Source organism: Bufo bufo, chromosome 1, assembly GCF_905171765.1.
Source record: "Bufo bufo chromosome 1, aBufBuf1.1, whole genome shotgun sequence".
In the NCBI taxonomy this organism is placed as follows: Eukaryota; Metazoa; Chordata; class Amphibia; order Anura; family Bufonidae; genus Bufo; species Bufo bufo.
The window spans coordinates 15,665,691-15,686,334 of NC_053389.1; the positions used below are offsets into that span (position 1 = coordinate 15,665,691).

A 20,644-nucleotide genomic window follows, 5' to 3' on the forward strand; every position below is an offset into this window, starting at 1 on the left:
GATGATGATGATGACAATGAGAACCCTGGCCATGACCAACCAGCACAGTGCGGAGCAGAGACTGAAGGAAATAGGTCCTTGGGCACGCTGGTGAGCATGATCAGCTGCATGTTTGGTTTCTTACATGCTGACAGCTGTTATCTTTAGCATCAAGCAGCACCAGGAGCAGACACCATAGTTTGTCAACGAAGATGAAACTGTTTTCTCAAGCACCAAACCAACCTGACGCACATCAGCAAACGGATGCCCACTGCCTGAAAATACAGATTCTTACAACTGAGTTGTTGAAATCCGACCGACTAAAAACGTTAAGAAATTCACGCACCTCCAAAGCAAGTCTGTCACCTGTAAAATGGGTCTCAGAGTAAGGATACTGCCATGTACAGTAGGAGCTCCAAAACATAACTTTACCTTTCTAGTGAAATTCTGGTCATCTGATCCTGATAAATGATTTTTATACTTATATGCAATATATTTTTCGGTGCACCATAGGCAGTGGTGTTCCATTTGGTGAAGCATTATTCCTCCAGTAACACTGCCCAAGCCTCCCGCTTTTGTTTGCCAGACAGCCCCTGACATTTCAGACCGAGTAGTGATGATTCTGGGGATGCAGGGGGCACTGAATAAATATAAAAAAATAAAAAAAAGAAGAAGCATTTCTCAGGATTAGAGGCCAGGATTTTCCCCAGAAAGATACTGGGGGGTCATTTATCATCTAAGATCGTTTTTGTGTTACTTTTACGTCTGGTTAACTGCATTGTGTTGTATGGCAGCTTAAAAAATACATCAAGGACTGCTTGGCAGAAGAGGCAACTTTTTTGGCGACTTTTCTCTGATATTTCACGTATTTCACAGATAGTAAACGTGCCATAATCCAGGTCTAATCTTATTTGTCATAAGTAAGGATCGCTACTGTCTCTGATCCGAAACGCGTAGACTGGACTGTAACTGGCTTTTATCTGCACTGAAAAATAAAGGTAACATTTTTTAACCGAGCTGGACCCTTTTCTCTTTAATCCAATTAACTGCTCTAAACATTGAAAAGTGGCACAGATCGTGAATGTAGAATGTATCTGACCTTGAGAATTACTACAGAAAGGAGCAGATAAATGAACGGATAGCGTATTATATATGTTATAGGGATGCTTTATACTTACTGTGATATATGATTTCTACCGTCCTGTGTGCGGCCCCATGTTCATTCTCTGCAGAACACCGATATCTCCCAGCATCACTCTGGGTAATGTTGCTGAGTGTAAGGGTGACAGTCCGGTCACTTATAGTCCGCTGGACCTCAATGTCTTCTTTATACCAAGTAATGGAAGCCTTTGGGTTACTGTCTACAATGCACTTCATAGTTATAGAATCCCCGTCCGTCACATTCACAGCGGTGATATCATCAGTATCAGCACCTAAGAGAGCGAGGTATGACATCATAGATGGAATTATCTATCTACAGTGGATATAAAAAGTTTACACACCCCTGTTAAAATGTCAGGTTTCTGTGATGTAAAAAAATGAGATAAAGATAAATAATTTCAGAACTTTTTCCGCCTTTAATGGGACCTATAAACTGTACAACTCAATTGAAAAACAAACTGAAATCTTTTAGGTGGAGTGAAGAAAAAAAAAAAAAAACTAAAATAATGTGGTTGCATAAGTGTGCACACCCTCTTATAACTGGGCCTGTAGCTGTGTTCAGAATTAAGCCATCACATTCAGAATCCTCTTAAATAGGAGTCAGCATACACCGGCCATCATTTAAAGTGCCTCTGATTAACCCCAAATAAAGTTCAGCTGCTCTAGTTGGTCTTTCCTGAAATTTTCTTAGTTACATCCCACAGCAGAAGCCATGGTCCACAGAGAGCTTCCAAAGCATCAGAGGGATCTCATTGTTAGAAGGTATCAGTCCGGAGAAGGGGACAAAAGAATTTCCAAGGCATTAGATATTACCATGGAACACAGTGAAGACAGTCATCATCAAGTGGAGAAAATATGGCACAACAGTGACATTACCAAGAACTGGACGTCCCTCCAAAATTGATGAAAAGACGAGAAGAAAACTGGTCTGGGAGGCTACCAAGAGGCCGACAGCAACATTAAAGGAGCTGCAGGAATATCTGGCAAGTACTGGCTGTGTGGTACATGTGACAACAATCTCCCGTATTCTTCATATGTCTGGGCTATGGGGTAGAGTGGCAAGACAAAAGCCTTTTCTTTTGAAGAAAAACTTCCAAGCCAGACTACATATTGCAAAAACACATCTGAAGTCTCACAAAAGCATGTGGGAAAAGGTGTTATGGTCTGATGAAACCAAGGTTGAACTTTTTGGCCATAATTCCAAAAGATATGTTTGGCACAAAAACAACACTGCACATCACCAAAAGAACACCATCCCCACAGTGAAGCATGGTGGTGGCAGCATCATGCTTTGGGGCTGTTTTTCTTCAGCTGGAACTGGGGCCTTAGTTAAGCTAGAGGGAATTATGAACAGTTCCAAAGACCAGTTCCAAATATTCAGTACAAAAAGATAAATATATACACAGTTCACTTTTGCAGTAATTTTCACTAAAAGCGTTTACTGGCAAAAAGAGAAATATATACGCAGTTAACTTCTGAAGGTATATGTGGTGATTTTTTAACACAGGGTCAGAATTCTTATCAGTTATGAGATCAAAACAAGGGAGGAGACAGCCGGATAACGTTGACGACCTACAAATCATAAACCTTTCCTCACGTATCTTAGATAAGAATGAAACCAGTGTACTAAAAAGAGGCCTTTCCTTTGTCCCAACCACCAACTTTAGGTTGTTCACCTGGGTAAAGGACCTACACCTCTTTTGTAGGAAACTCAAGTGGAAGAAGTTTTTCAATAATACAAGAAGGCAATCCTTTGATAGATTGGGGATTAGACAAAGTGAGATCTCTGATCTTGAAATCCTTATGGATCTATGGGAAGAGGGTTCGCGGAATCTTGGGGAAGGCCCATTTACGAACCTGTGTCCTAAAAGCACCAGAATGCCCCCTTCCTCAAACGATTAATGTATAGACATATTCCAACGACTTGTGATTTCTGACCTTGAGAAAATCATCATCCCCTGGCCCTCAAAAGGGGTATCCCGAGAGGACAATATCTGAGGGTCCGTAGAAATTGTTCTAGTCCCACACATGACTTAATGGGATGGAAGAACCATTCCGGCTACCCCATACCCTTACCACATCCCCTTCCTCCTTTAATAATACTCAACCACAATCTTTGTTGGTAAAATATGGCCGTACAAGGCCACCTTTATTAATTTAACATATAACTTACAACTTTCCAAACATGTATATTCTTTACAATAATATCACACATTATCTTAACATTATCCGCTGTTAACCCTCCAAGAGATCCTGGGAGGCAACCCCAAAACACGTCTTTTTCCGATCTCCTTTTTTCTTTGACTTTCCTTGCCCTTGGCCGCGTTCACCGACCCAAGGACACCAAATCCACCAATTCCAAGTGTACAACTCCCCTAGGCCAACTTAGGCCGAACAGGAAGCGCATTAACCAACTTATTTAACTCCAATAGACGCGCATTACACCATCTAGCGCATCTCTTAACCATGAATTGCCCCCCAGGATCCCAAATCAGAAACTGCCCCGCCTACCTTGACACGCACCCCTGATCAACCCACTAATACCTAAACTTCCTAAGCCAGGGAGGGTGGGAGGGAACTTCCTCGCTCTCTTCAACTGCCCCTAGCCCCTCCCCTCTCTTTCCTTTATACAGCCCGCCAAACCATACTCCAGTTCCGCCCCTTAACTACCTCCCCCTCTTGCCATACTCCCAAAACGTAACCCTTACCTTGCCTGGAGTCTCCCCCCCAAGTCAAGACGCATTCCGCTAGGTCTGCGCCCCCGCTACATTGCTATTCTGACTTAATGGGATGGAAGAACCATTCCGGCTACCCCATACCCTTACCACATCCCCTTCCTCCTTTAATAATACTCAACCACAATCTTTGTTGGTAAAATATGGCCGTACAAGGCCACCTTTATTAATTTAACATATAACTTACAACTTTCCAAACATGTATATTCTTTACAATAATATCACACATTATCTTAACATTATCCGCTGTTAACCCTCCAAGAGATCCTGGGAGGCAACCCCAAAACACGTCTTTTTCCGATCTCCTTTTTTCTTTGACTTTCCTTGCCCTTGGCCGCGTTCACCGACCCAAGGACACCAAATCCACCAATTCCAAGTGTACAACTCCCCTAGGCCAACTTAGGCCGAACAGGAAGCGCATTAACCAACTTATTTAACTCCAATAGACGCGCATTACACCATCTAGCGCATCTCTTAACCATGAATTGCCCCCCAGGATCCCAAATCAGAAACTGCCACCAACGATCACCGGTGACACCTCACCTGTGTGAGTCACGCCACACCTTGAAAGCCATCTCTAAACCATCTCGAATCCCCAAAGCCCACATATCAATACCCAGATCATTCAGGTGTACTCCATCCGACCTCAGAAATTGAGGAGAAGCCGCCTCCAACTCCTGATGCCGAACCACCAAACCACCCTGTCGACGCACAAAACGCCCTACCTCCTTATTTAATTTTGCCCGGGCCTTATTAATACGGTCGACAGACCGCGCGAATCGCCAAGATCTCCTGGCTACTACATCAGACCATACCACGATCAGATCCGGGAATTGTGACAGCAAGCGAAGAATGTCAAGCTTAATGTCTCTAATAACATCCCGTGACCTACGGACACCCAGGTCATTCCCCCCCACATGCAACACCACGATATCAGGAGCCCGATCCAAGGCTACGTAGTTCTGAAACTCCGGCAACACACGACCCCACATGAGGCCACGCAGCCCGATCCACCGTACTTGCAACTGCTCCGGAGAAAAACCCAAACGCCGACCGTTCCGCCGTACGTCCGCCCGCAATGCACCCCAGTAGACATACGAGTGTCCGAAAATCCACGCCAATCCAATCTCCGGTTCTGTAAAACAAAACAAAACAACAACCACTGACATTAACCCCAGCAAAAGAAAATTTTTTCTTTAAGGCCGAACCTACATAGGACCGCCCTACAACAATTGTGGCCGAACGTATGACCGAAAACATGACGACTCCCACCTGCCAATCCTCTTAATGACATTATCCCCCAGGCCCCACCGTGCCGCTTCAGTCGCAGCGCCAATCCGAAACGAATGCGACGCATATTCCTGTGCCGGCAACCCAGCTGCCTTCAAACAAGACCGAAACACAGCCACAAACTGAAAAACCGACAGACTAGATCCGTCTTGATGCACCAGCAGCGAACCAGAACCATGTGGCCGCACCGCCAAAAATTCTTCCACACAGCGCACTGGACAGAGTACGGACCCTATCAAAGGCCGCAACCACAACACTGCCCCTTTACCAACCTGATCCGTTTTGGACCTGCGCACCTTACATCGCAGTATTCCCTCCTGCACACTCACATCTTCCCTCAACAGACCCCCGGACACTTTCCGAGTAGCTGACACCAACTCTGATATCCTGAACGCCCCAAAGAAAGCTAAGGAAAAAGCCACCCTAAAAAGCACGATCTCAAAAAACGAAGCACAAACCACTCCAGCCTGCTCCCATAACTGCAACAAAACATCAAAAGACACTGGGCGCCGCGAATCTCTGCTAACTGCCCCACGGCGATAGCCCTTTAGAGCCTGCCGCACCAAAAAACTCTTAGTCACGTCCGCCATCCCACGCAAACGCAACCAAAATGACACTGCAGCTAACCTCTTGGAAGCAACCGAAAAGGACAACCCCTCACTAAACGACACCCCCAACCAATATACCAACAAGGTCTGCCATTCATCCGCTACCTCAGCCTCCCCCACTCTTTCCAACAAACCTTCCCAAAGCGACCACACTGCCGAGTAGGACGACCACGTCCCTTTGCTCACTGACCGCCGAATCAAGTCAGCCGAGACCCCAAGGCCACGCTCCAGAGCCACTGGGGACAGGACAACCCTTGAACCTCTGCTTCCGGTGCCAATCCTCGAAAACGATCCCACTGGAAACGAGAAAGAGAATCAGCTATGTCGTTCTCAACCCCCGGCAGATGAACAGAAACAAAACAAGCATTCAACCGTAATCCCTGTAACACTAACAACCTAAGTAATCGCAACACCGGAGGAGACGAAGCCGATTGACTATTAATCACCTGCACCACCCCCATGTTGTCACAATAGAAACGCACTCGTTTGTTACGTAGCCTGTCACCCCACAGTATTGTAGCCAACACTATCGGAAACAGCTCCAACAAAACCAAGTTCCCAAGAAAACCGGCTTCTTGCCATTCCCCCGGCCAGGGGCCCGCACTCCACTGTCTACCGCAATATACTCCATAACCGCCAGAACCCGATGCATCCGAGAATAACTCCAAGTCCACATTAGAGACAGGCGCCTCCATCCACATCGCCCGGCCGTTGAAACCCACCAGAAAGGCTTGCCATACCCGTAAGTCCTCCCTCACCTCAGAGGACAAACGCAAATAGTGAAACGGAACCACTACCCCCGCCGAGGCCTGTGCCAGCCGTCGACAAAACACCCTACCCATTGGTAATATCCTGCAGGCGAAATTCAACTTACCCAGCACCGACTGGACCTTCCGCAACTGAACTCGCCTGGCCCGCACCAAAAAGGCCAAATCCTCCAACAAATCCCTAACCTTGTCCAACGGCAACCGGCATTCCATGGCCACACTATCAATTTCAATCCCCAAAAAACGAAGCACCGTTGCCGGGCCTTCCGTCTTTTCCTGGGCCAATGGCACTCCAAACCGAGCCGCCACCCGTTCCATCGTTCTCAACAAAACCGAGCAAACCCGTGATCCCGCGGGGCCGATAAACAAAAAGTCGTCCAGATAGTGTAACACAGAATTCCAACCAGATTCCATCTTAATTACCCACTCCAAAAACGTGCTAAAACATTCAAACAACGAACAGGAAATCGCACAACCCATCGGCAAACAGCAATCTACATAAAAACTCCCCTCCCACTGAAAACCCAACAAATGAAAACTCTCTGGATGAATCGGCAATAACCTAAATGCAGCCTCGATATCAGTTTTGGCCAACAAGGCCCCCTGCCCAAAACGCCGGACCCACCGCACTGCTGCGTCAAAAGAAGTGTATGAAACTGAACACAATTCCTCCGCTATCCCATCATTCACCGCCCCACCCGGCGGAAAGGACAGGTGATGTATTAAACGGAATTTATTGTGCTCCTTTTTTGGCACTAGCCCCAATGGTGATACCCAAAAATCTGGCAACGGCTGACAAGCAAAAGGACCAACAACCCTTCCCGCGGCAACCTCTTTTCCAATCTTCTCCGTCACAACCCCTGGACAACGCAACGCCGATGCCAGGTTCCGCGGTACGGTACCATCACCAACTAATTGACACGGAATTTTGAAACCCCACTGAAAACCTGCCAACAACAATGCAGCCGCCTCTCTATTTGGGTACTTCTCTAAATAAGGCACCATCTCTCCCACCTTCACCGGTGTCACCCCTCTTTTGCCCAACCTCGGATCCCTTGCCTCTCCCCCTCTTGAAGCATTTTGACAGACTATGGGAGCCTCCGCAACCGGAGCACTCGTGTCTGAACCGGCACTCGGCCATGAACCGACAGTGGCCTTCATTGTACTGCCAGCAACAGCCCTTCCTCCCCACGCCTTGCCCCTCACCGGCCGAGGATCCCCCGGCCCCCCCTCGAAAGGGCATAGACCCCCCTTTCGGAGCCGTCATCAACTTCATCCAAAGACTAATGTCTTTATGATCCCATCTAATGCTTGGTCTAACCGCCTTCCTCTGCCTAAACTGCTCATCATATCTGAGCCATGCCACACCCCCATAAACCCGATGAGCCTCTCCGATGGCATCCATATAACCAAACAACGCCGAGCAATGTTCCGGAGCCTTTTCCCCAACCACACTAGCAAAAATGGCAAACGCTTGAAGCCAATTCTGAAATGTACGCGGAATAAGCCTATACCTCCGTTTTTCTTCCTCCTCCCGCTTACTTTCGTCCGGTTTTCCCCTATCCAGATTAAACTTCTCTAACGGAAGCAGGGAGAATATCTCCACATATTCATCCCGCCATATTTTTTCCTTAACCTCCTGCTTCAGATGCGCCCCCAACGGACCCTCAAAGCAAACGTAAACTTCACCCTTAGCCGCATCCGCCAACCGCACACCATCACCCAACGTACTCCCCTGATTTCCTGACTCCACCGCTGCCGGTCCCGCAGGCAACCCAGGCTGAGAACCCAAGCGCTCCGCCCCAGCCACCACTCCCGTACTACTGGCACCCTGCAACGGCTCCCAAACCGTCGCCGGCGACACCGCTGCTCCCTGCCCCAATTTATTCAACAAAGTCAGCATTCCAGATAACAATTCCTGTGCTAACAACGCAGGACCCCCACCCCCCACCTGACTAGGCACAACATCCCCAATCCCCGCCCCCACCACAACAGGCCCCGATGTCCTCTCACCTGGCCGTCCCTGGGAAGAAGACCCAGCGGCCGTCGCTCCTCCACCATATGTCACCGACGGGCCTCCATACGCTAATGGCACAGCATCCGACACCTCTTCCTCTGCTAAGACACCTGCCGCCTGGGGAGGATCCGCTTCAAGCTCGCCTTCCTCCATGCTCCGTCCAGATGATGACCCACCGCTATGGCTCCTAGCGAGGGTGTGGGAACTTGATTCCTGGTCCCTGCCTCCTTGCCGCACCGCTGCGCCTAAGGACCTCCTGTCCCTGGCCACCGCATTCCCCACTGCCCCACATATCGCCATCTCCCCTTCATTTTCTGCCGCTCTCCTCCTGCTACACCGCCGCCCCGGGGGCGGAACCACATCCGGACCCCCAGAGAGAGCTCCATCGTCCTGTCGCCGGCCCTCAGCCAGAGGCCGCGACGCGCCACCGCCTCGATTGCTTCCTGCTGCAGCCCTCAGCGCCTGTCCCCTCCTCCCGGCTGAGGCCTCCGGTCGCGCCTCATCTTCCTGCACTGCCCCGCGCAAGGCCGCAGCGGGTTCCCGCCCGACCGCATCACCTCTCTCTTGCAGGACTCCCCCCGTCTCAGCAGGTGAGTCCGCTGACCTCCGTCTTCCGCTCAGGGGCCTAACTCCGCCTCGCGATTCCCTCACGGACCTGGGGGCAGACCCAGCAGATGCTTGAGCCCCCCCCGCCGACCCAGACCGAGCAGCCACTGACCTCTCGCTGCGACGAGGTGCCGCTTGAGTCGCCGACACCGCCTCTCTCCTCCGTGGGTCGCGGGAAGGACTCCGCACCCGCCTCCTGGTACGCGGAGTCGCCTCAGGGCTGAGCCGCTCCGGGGGGGACCGAACGGCGCGTCCTGGTCCTCACTTCCACCGCTCCACTCGTGACCGGGACCGCATTCAAAGCCCCAGACAGGTGATCCTGCAGCCACGCCGTCCCGTGCTGCCGCGCCGCGTCTCTCAAAGCCGCCATCAAAGCCTCCAGGTCCGCCATAACTTCCTCGCTCTCTTCAACTGCCCCTAGCCCCTCCCCTCTCTTTCCTTTATACAGCCCGCCAAACCATACTCCAGTTCCGCCCCTTAACTACCTCCCCCTCTTGCCATACTCCCAAAACGTAACCCTTACCTTGCCTGGAGTCTCCCCCCCAAGTCAAGACGCATTCCGCTAGGTCTGCGCCCCCGCTACATTGCTATTCGTTTCATGTATAGGCAAAAAAATTGCAGGACAGATTAATAAGTAGGGGATACCCACATGGCATCTTGAGATATGCTTTTAAACAGACATGGACACTTGATAGAACGTCCCTTCTTACCCCTAAAAGAACACCTGAGAGAGGGCAGGCTACTATTTGCCGAATTTCTACATATGACATTGCTAACGCAGAGGTGAAGGCGATTCTGAAGAAATATTGGTCTATTTTACTAATGGAGCTGGATCTAATGGGGTCTATTTCTCCATATCCGATTATTACCTACAGAAAAGGAAAAAGTCTACGAGACCGCCTGGTACATAGTCACTACACAGCACCATCTCCAAAAGGGACATGGCTGGATCGGAGACCGCTAGGCAGTTTTGATGCGGTTCATTCAAAGCCTGTAACTTTATATCTGGATCCAAAACAATTACATGCTCTGCGACTAACAGGACATTTGTAACTCGCAATTTTGCGAATTGCAGAACTAAGGGCGTCATTTACATTTGCCAGTGTACGTGTCCAAAAGACTATATAGGAAAAACTTTCAGAGAAGTAAGGAGAAGAATTTGTGAGCACATTAATGATATACAAAAGATAAATTCCATCCCAGTAGCCGATCATGTGAATGAACATCATGGAGGAAACCCCAGAGTTTTTGAAATTTTTATTTCTAGAGGTAGTACCGCAGTTGTCAAGAAAAGGCGACTAGGATAAAAAAAAATTGGGATATATGGATATATAGATTTAGATCCCAGGCCCCTACAGGCCTAAATGAGAGACTTAATTACACTTGTTTTATCTGATATTAATGGACCCGTTTTTTTTCTTTCCCTTTTCTTTGCTTGTGCTTTGGTCTAACTGTATTACTTACCCATCACTGGTCAACGATGTGGAAAGCATCAGATTAATGTCATGGACATGTATCATGTCATTATGACACATCATGTTTTGGTAAAAAATTCATCCTATTATGGAGGAACGGTGTAGTCTTTTGTATGTTATGGTCTTAATTACACTAGGTGATGTTTGTAAGGACAAGGGAAAGGCCGTCATAGAGTTATCCCAGCCCCTTATCGTGATTAATTCTGGATAATGGCGGGTCTATATTGAGATCTTTATTATTATGATGGGGGACTCCTGGGTGATGTTAATAAATATGTACCTTTCCCTCTGCATAAACTTCTCCCTTAACTTGGCAGTAGACATGGGGACACTGATTCGGCATGCTGCAGATTCTGGCTTTGCCGGCGCATGCATGTATCGCCGTGCCAGCATTGCTACATTCAAGAGCCACTGGGAGGAGCCGTGCGCTCCACAGCGGAGTTCGCAATGCGTTCCAACCGCCGGAAGTAGTGGTTATGGTGAGTGGAGGTGCATGGCATTGCTTTTCACCCAACAGAAGTGTGTGTAGCGGAAATGGCGAGGCATATCGCTATTTGAACTCCTGTTCCCCAGTCTTCCTCTTATGCGCCGTAGGTTTGGCTATATCCACACTGTGGGAGCATCACTTGTGAGTAAATAGGGGCAACAAAATTATGGATTGCCTCAATACTTTTTTCCTTTTGATATATCTGATGTATCATTTTCCTTTATATCTATTCTTAGGTGTCAGTATCATATCCTGACCAAGGGAAACCACATGTGGGGTTTATGAATGTCCTATACTTATACCAATCTCCTTGACGTATTGTCTTTTTTATTTATTTATATCAGTATCTATATACACCAGGTTTTTGTTGGGCACTGTATTTCTTTCTCACACGACCTCCCTGATGAACCCAAGTGGGGGAAACGCGTTGGGCAGTAGGGAAAACCATTTAGGCCTTACTAGGGCCAGCCAGGTTAGGCACGGGGACGGGGTGACTCCCCCTTTAGGGGTCATCCCTGGGCTGAGGTTTCAGCAGGGTGACTCTAGAGTAATTGATCCCCTTTGAGAACTGTTTTGCCAATCCTGTCCTAACAACTAGTGGCGGCCCTTGTTCATTAACTGTATTATATATAATACAGATTGGGATGGGTGGCCTGCGTTGTCAGGTCTTTTTAATGAATTTAATAAAAGTTCGTTTTAAGAAGTACATTTTATTCAAGTCCTTTTTTGTATGTATATATGACCTCCATATATCAGTCTACATCGGTTTCTTTTGTTGAATATGTGGTCTACTGGCCTATTTCTGTGCAAAGAGATAAATATATACGCAGTTCACTTTTGCAGTTATTTGCACTGAAAGAGTTTAGTGACATACAGTTGCAAGAAAAAGTATGTGAACCCTTTGGATTTCTGCACAAATTGGTCATAAAATGTGATCTGATCTTCATCTAAGTCACAACAATAGACAATCACAGTCTGTTTAAACTGATATTGATAACACATAAATAATTTAATGTTACCATGTTTTTATTGAACACACCATGTAAACATTCACAGTGCAGGTGGAAAAAGTATGTGAACCCCTAGACTAATGACATCTCCAAGAGCTAATTGGAGTGAAGTGTCAGCCAACTGGAGTCCAATCAATGAGATGAGATTGAAGGTGTTGGTTACAGCTGCCCTGCCCTAAAAAACACACACACTAGTTCTGGGTTTGCTTTTCACAAGAAGCATTGCCTGATGTGAATGATGCCTCACACAAAAGAGCTCTCAGAAGACCTACGATTAAGAATTGTTGACTTGCATAAAGATGGAAAGGGTTATAAAAGTATCTCCAAAAGCCTTGCTGTTCATCAGTCCACGGTAAGACAAATTTTCTATAAATGGAGAAAGTTCAGCACTGCTGCTACTCTCCCTAGGAGTGACTGTCCTGTAAAGATGACTTCAAGAGCACAGCGCAGACTGCTCAATGAGGTGAAGAAGAATCCTAGAGTGTCAGCTAAAGACTTAAAAAAGTCTCTGGCATATGCTAACATCCCTGTTAGCGAATCTACGATACGTAAAACACTAAACAAGAATGGATTTCATAGGAGGATACCACAGAGGAAGCCACTGCTGTCCAAAAAAATATTACTGCATGTTTACAGTTTGCACAAGAGCACCTGGATGTTCCACAGCAGTACTGGCAAAATATTCTGCGGACAGATGAAACCAAAGTTGAGTTGTTTGGAAGAAACACGCAACACTATGTGTGGAGAAAAAGAGGCACAGCACACCAACATCAAAACCTCATCCCAACTGTGAAGTATGGTGGTTGGGGCATCATGGTTTGGGGCTGCTTTGCTGAGTCAGATACTGGACGGATTGCTATCATCAAAGGAATAATTAATTCCCAAGTTTATCAAGACATTTTACAGGAGAACTTAAGGCCATCTGTCCACCAGCAAAAGCTCAACAGAAGATGGGTGTTGCAACAGGACAACGACCCAAAGCATAGAAGTAAATCAACAACAGAATGGCTTAAACAGAAGAAAATATGCCTTCTGGAGTGGCCCAGTCAGAGTCCTGACCTCAATCCGATTGAGATGCTGTGGCATGACCTCAAGAAAGCGATTCACACCAGACATCCCAAGAATATTGCTGAAACAGTTCTGTAAAGAGGAATGGTCAAGAATTACTCCTGACCATTGTGCACGTCTGATCTGCAACTACAGGAAACATTTGGTTGAAGTTATTGCTGCCAAAGGAGGTTCAACCAGTTATTAAATCCAAGGGTTCACATACTTTTTCCACCTGCACTGTGAATGTTTACATGGTGTATTTAATAAAAACATGGTAACATTTAATTCTTTGTGTGTTATTAGTTTAAGCAGACTGTGATTGTCTATTGTTGTGATTTAGATGAAGATCAGATCACATTTTATGACCAATTTGTGCAGAAATCCATATCATTCCAAAGGGTTCACATACTTTTTCTTGCAACTGTACAGGGAGTGCAGAATTATTAGGCAAGTTGTATTTTTGAGGATTAATTTTATTATTGAACAACAACCATGTTCTCAATGAACCCAAAAAACTCATTAATATCAAAGCTGAATATTTTTGGAAGTAGTTTTTAGTTTGTTTTTAGTTTTAGCTATTTTAGGGGGATATCTGTGTGTGCAGGTGACTATTACTGTGCATAATTATTAGGCACTTAACAAAAAACAAATATATACCCATTTCAATTATTTATTTTTACCAGTGAAACCAATATAACATCTCAACATTCACAAATATACATTTCTGACATTCAAAAACAAAACAAAAACAAATCAGTGACCAATATAGCCACCTTTCTTTGCAAGGACACTCAAAAGCCTGCCATCCATGGATTATGTCAGTGTTTTGATCTGTTCACCATCAACATTGCGTGCAGCAGCAACCACAGCCTCCCAGACACTGTTCAGAGAGGTGTACTGTTTTCCCTCCTTGTAAATCTCACATTTGATGATGGACCACAGGTTCTCAATGGGGTTCAGATCAGGTGAACAAGGAGGCCATGTCATTAGATTTTCTTCTTTTATACCCTTTCTTGCCAGCCACGCTGTGGAGTACTTGGACGCGTGTGATGGAGCATTGTCCTGCATGAAAATCATGTTTTTCTTGAAGGATGCAGACTTCTTCCTGTACCACTGCTTGAAGAAGGTGTCTTCCAGAAACTGGCAGTAGGACTGGGAGTTGAGCTTGACTCCATCCTCAACCCGAAAAGGCCCCACAAGCTCATCTTTGATGACACCAGCCCAAACCAGAACTCCACCTCCACCTTGCTGGCGTCTGAGTCGGACTGGAGCTCTCTGCCCTTTACCAATCCAGCCACGGGCCCATCCATCTGGCCCATCAAGACTCACTCTCATTTCATCAGTCCATAAAACCTTAGAAAAATCAGTCTTGAGATATTTCTTGGCCCAGTCTTGACGTTTCAGCTTGTGTGTCTTGTTCAGTGGTGGTCGTCTTTCAGCCTTTCTTACCTTGGCCATGTCTCTGAGTATTGCACACCTTGTGCTTTTGGGCACTCCAGTGATGTTGCAGCTCTGAAATATGGTCAAACTGGTGGCAAGTGGCATCTTGGCAGCTGCACGCTTGACTTTTTTCAGTTCATGGGCAGTTATTTTGCGCCTTGGTTTTTCCACACGCTTCTTGCGACCCTGTTGACTATTTTGAATGAAACGCTTGATTGTTCGATGATCACGCTTCAGAAGCTTTGCAATTTTAAGAGTGCTGCATCCCTCTGCAAGATATCTCACTATTTTTGACTTTTCTGAGCCTGTCAAGTCCTTCTTTTGACCCATTTTGCCAATAGAAAGGAAGTTGCCTAATAATTATGCACACCTAATATAGGGTGTTGATGTCATTAGACCACACCCCTTATCATTACAGAGATGCACATCACCTTATATGCTTAATTGGTAGTAGGCTTTTGAGCCTATACAGCTTGGAGTAAGACAACATGCATAAAGAGGATGATGGGGTCAAAATACTCATTTGCCTAATAATTCTGCACGCAGTGTATTTCAGTAGAAAAACAAAATGTATTCAGCGTTCAGCACTGCAGTAATATTTGGGGTGAAATCTTTAGTGATGTTCAGTATTTCTACAGAAAACAAAAAATGTATTTGGCGTGAATGATATCATTCCACTGCTTCTTGTCCTGGAACAGATGCTGGTAAATCTGGCTGGTCAGGGGACTGGAGACATAGTGCCTACATCTCATGGCCACATGAGCCCTGTGGGAGCTGAACTGGAAGAGGAGGAGGAGGGGTTGGAGGACATTTGAGCAATGTGTAGCAAAATGGGTTGTTTTTCTACTATGGGGACAGGAGAGGAGTAGCAGGAGCAGCCAGAGGAGCTAGAGAGCGATGAGGAAAACGAGACAGAGGACCCAGACACAATGTGGCAGTATGCAGTGGAGATGGAAGCAGGGAGTCCCTCCGGGTCACTTACACAAATGGCCTGCTGCATGATCACTTGCTTGCGTAGTGACAGCAGAATTTTTACCATTCGGCAGAGGGATGACTTCTGGCTCTCCACCTTGTTGGACCCTTGCTACCGGTCCAAATGGGGCCCTTTTTTTAAACCCACTGAGAGGGAGGACAAACTAACCTACTACAGAGACATCCTATGTAGTCAGTTGGCCGCTGCCTATCTGCGCCATTGTCCATCTTCTCTCAGGTCTGACCGGGGGGGCCCTCTGCGCTTACAATCCTTTGCCATAGCTGACCAACTCTTGCTTATAACATTTTATATCATACCCGCGTTATTATTAAACTGTGTGATGAACAAAAATTTAAGTTCTGTTTGATTTTTCTTTTCCTTAGGGACCAATTTGTTTTCCCGACATTTTTTATTCATTTTTTCTTTACTTTCTTTCAAAACCTTACTGCACTCCTTTACTTTCTTTCAAAAAAGTTCAGGTTCGGTGTTCGGCGCTTTCTTGGCGATTTTTGAAAGGCTTCACAGCAGCCAATCACAGCCATGCCTACTAATGGCATGGCTGTGATTGGCCAGAGCAGCATGTGACCCAGCCTCTATATAAGCTTGAGTCATGTAGCGCTGCACGTCACTCTGCGGTTACAAGTGTCGGGAGAGGATGCTGCTGGACTTGTGATTTCAGGGAGAGAATAGGAGAGAATCTAACTCAGCGATCTACGTAGAAATAGTTGTGTGGGTGCAGGACACAATCGTTTTACCCTGCCCTGAGGCCATTGACCAAAAAAAATAAAAACATTTTTATAATTCTGTTTCTTAGGTGGGCGGCGGCGGCGGCCATTTTATGCAAGCTCAGTGCACCAGCACTGCATCTGAGCCTTTGGGACATTGCAAATCACAATTTTTTGGGGGCAAACTACAACATCTGTATTAGTCAGTGTGCAATTTAAGGTAGAAATTCACCCATCATTTTCTAGTGTTTAAAAAACACACATTTTTTTTCAAAAAACTGTATTTTCCAGATCTGCAAGTGTTAAATTCAAGTTTAATATATACAGCTTTCATATTTTTTCATAGACTTATTTGGGCAATCTACAACATCTGGATTAGTCAGTGTGCAATTTAAGGTAGAAATACACCCATCATTTTCTGGGGTTTGAAAAACACACTTTTTGTAACGGTCACATCAACACACACACAGAGGGGGAAGGATAGTGACCACTGTGCTCCACCCTCACCCCTGGCCCTGTCTACTTGCCTCACGAGTCTTGATGACAGGGAACAACTGGACAACAGTCCCTTACTTAGGATATGTGCAGGGAAGACAGACAAGACAAAATACGGAACGTGAACGGACCGGGTCAGAACCAAGAGAGCTACGCAGTACAAAGGGTTAAGCAAAGAATGGTCAGGAGAAGCCGGGGTCAAATACCAGGAGAGTAGAGAAGTACCAGAGGAGTCCCCAAAGAGTAGTCAGGTGGGAGCCGAGGTCACAATACCAGGAGGGATGCACAGTACAGGAGGAGCAGGCAAAGGATCGTCAGGGAACAGGATCAGGTGAGATTCAGTAGTCCAACAAATAGCCAGGAACCTAGAATTAACAGGGAACCTGTGGCCAGCAGGCTGCCTGTATTTATAGTGGGGTCTGAGGGTCATGTGACGTGGCCAGCGTCACATGATCGGCAGACAGACAAGTCGAGCACCGAGTGATCAGCTCGGCGCTCAAGGCAGACCTAGGAGCAGGGAGCCTCCCAGAAGCTAAGCAGCAGGTCTGCGGCTGATGGGATACCAAGTGCGCCTTTGGCTCCCCGTGACAGTACCCCCCCTTTTCCGAGGGGCCACCGTACCTAAGACTTCAGGCGATGGCCTTTCAGGGTGTTCTAAATGAAATTTTCGAACTAGTCTAGGAGCATGAACCTCCCTGGCGGGTACGCAAGATCTCTCTTCGGGTCCATACCCCTTCCAGTGAATCGGGTACTGTAAGGAATTACACACTCTCCTGACATCCACTATCTTAGACACCACATACTCGATAGCATCACTAACAAGAACTGGCGGAGGCAATTCTTTCAACGGTACAACAGGTTCAAAATACTTTTTAAGTAGAGATTTATGAAATACTTAATGAATGTGGAACGATTCGGGCAGCTCCAACTTAAATGATACCGGAATAATTACCTCATTTTTTAGAAGCTACTTTGAGAGATAGATTCTTGCAGGACAACCATACTTTATCCCCAACCTGAAAGTTCACCCCCTTGGAACGTCTCCTATCGGCCTTGAGTTTTTGAGAACTTTGAGCCTTTTCTAGGTTCGATGGAACTCGGGCCCAAACTGTGCACAGTTCGGAGGAGAGTTTATCCGCTTCAGGGTTAGAGGAGTAGACGGACGACCCAGAATGAAAACGGGGATGAAAACCATGGTTACAAAAGAAAGGGGAGACCCTAGCAGAAGAATTGACACGGTTATTCATAGAAACATAGAAACATAGAATGTGTCGGCAGATAAGAACCATTTGGCCCATCTAGTCTGCCCAATATACTAAATACTATGGATAGCCCCTGGCCCTATCTTATATGAAGGATGGCCTTATGCCTATCCCATGCATGCTTAAACTCCTCCACTGTATTTGCAGCTACCACTTCTGCAGGAAGGCTATTCCATGCATCCACTACTCTCTCAGTAAAGTAATACTTCCTGATATTACTTTTAAACCTTTGCCCCTCTAATTTAAAACTATGTCCTCTTGTAGCAGTTTTTCTTCTTTTAAATATTCTCTCCTCTTTTACCTTGTTGATTCCCTTTATGTATTTAAAAGTTTCTATCATATCCCCTCTGTCTCGTCTTTCTTACAAGCTATACATGTTAAGGTCCTTTAATCTTTCCTGGTAAGTTTTATCCTGCAATCCATGTACCAGTTTAGTAGCTCTTCTCTGAACTCTCTCCAAAGTATCAATATCCTTCTGGAGATATGGTCTCCAGTACTGAGCACAATACTCCAAATGAGGTCTCACTAGTGCTCTGTAGAGCGGCATGAGCACCTCACTCTTTCTACTGGTAATTCCTCTCCCTATACACCCAAGCATTCTGCTAGCATTTCCTGCTGCTCTATGACATTGTCTGCCTACCATTAAGTCTTCTGAAATAATGATCCCTAAATCCCTTTCCTCAGATACTGAGGTTAGGACTGTATCAATGATTTTATATTCTGCTCTTGGGTTTTTACGTCCCAGGTGCATTATCTTGCACTTATCAACATTAAATTTTAGTTGCCAGATTTTTGACCATTCCTCTAGTTTTCCTAAGTCCTTTTCCATTTGGTGTATCCCTCCAGGAACATCAACCCTGTTACAAATCTTTGTGTCATCAGCAAAAAGACACACCTTACCATTGAGGCCTTCTGCAATTTCGCTGATAAAGATATTAAACAATATGGGTCCCAGAACAGATCCCTGAGGTACCCCACTGGTAACAAGACCATGGTCTGAATATACTCCATTGACTACAACCCTCTGTTGTCTGTCCCTCAGCCACTGCCTAATCTATTCAACAATATGGGAGTACAAGCCCAAAGACTGCACTTTATTGATAAGCCTTCTATGTGGGACAGTATCAAAAGCCTTGCTAAAATCTAGATAAGAGATGTCTACTGCACCTCCTCCATCTATTATTTTAGTCACCCAATCAAAAAAATCAATAAGATTAGTTTGACATGATCTCCCTGAAGTAAACCCATGCTGTTTTTCATCTTTCAATCCATGGGATTTTAGATGTTCCACAATCCTCTCCTTAAGTATGGTTTCCATTAATATTCAAAGCCAATTCAGCCAACGGAAGGAATTTGACCCATAATTGCTGGTCATCAGCAACATACAACCTCAAGAATTGTTCCACAGACTGATTAAGGCGTTCAGTCTGCCCATTACTCTCAGACTGGATGTCCACAAAAGGCAGAATCGTGACACTCCCCCAACAGCTGGGGACGAAATTGTACGGGAACAAACAACTTATCTGTTGGGGTGGATGCCAGTGCCAGATGTTGTTCAGCCTTAATGCGGGCCGAGATATCCTGGGTTAGAGCCGCTAAGAAGGTGTTTGCTGGTAGGATGGATTCAGGCGGTGCCTCAGTGGGTTGAAAAGCATGGAAGCTCCGTGATAATGCGTCTGCCTTCATATTTTTACTTCCCGGCCTGAACGTATTGGAGAAATCAAAACGGGTAAAAAACAGAGCCCATCGGGCTTGCCGGGGATTCAACCTCTTAGCAGACTCAACATTAGGTTTCTATGGTCAGTGACAACAGTTACCCGATGGCTTGCCCCCTCCCAAAAATGCCTCCACTCCTCAAATGCCCAGTTAATAGCCAGCAGCTCCTTATTCCCTATGTCGTAGTTTCTCTCCGTGGGAGACAATTTCCTGGAGAAGAAGGCACACGGTCTCAGGTTAGTGAGGCTAGCAGGACCTTGTGAAAGGACTGCTCCTGCACTGTCCTCGGACGCATCCACCTCCACAATAAAGGGTCTCTCCTGATCAGGCTGGATCAGAATGGGAGCGCTACTTAATGTTTCAAATGAAGAAATGGCCTCAGTAGACCAATTCTCCAAATCCGCCCCTTTCTTAGTAAGGTCGGTCAATGGTTTAGCAATTACAGAAAAATTCATGATAAATTTACGATAGTAATTAGCAAAACCAAAAACCGTTGTAAGGCCTTTAAGGATGAAGGCCTTACCCATTCCTTAATTGCCAAAACCTTACCAGGATCCATCTTAAAGGTGTGAGGAGTCAGAACATGCCCTAGAAACAGTATCTTCTGTACACCAAAGACACATTTCTCTTGCTTAGCGGATAGCTGGTTCTCCCTCAACACCTCTAATACTTGTTTGACATGAGACACATGAGATTCGAATTCAGGAGAGAATATCAAAATGTTGTCAAGATAGACAATAAACAAATTTACCTAAGAACTTTCTAAGAATATCGTTCATTAAGTTTTGGAACACAGCTGGGGCATTGCTGAGTCCAAAAGGCATCACCTGATATTCAAAGTGTCCTAT

At 46.1% G+C, this 20,644-nt stretch overlaps 1 protein-coding gene across 1 annotated transcript in view; it reads right to left on the minus strand.

Moving 5' to 3' along the window:
- Positions 1-20,644, minus strand: part of LOC120991856 (sialic acid-binding Ig-like lectin 12) — a 999,480-nt gene that overhangs the window by 25,238 nt on the left and 953,598 nt on the right. Inside the window, exon 6 of the mRNA XM_040420617.1 lies at positions 1,158-1,412. Within this exon, the coding sequence (XP_040276551.1) occupies positions 1,158-1,412 (255 nt within the window). The remainder of the gene's footprint in view (positions 1-1,157; positions 1,413-20,644) is intronic.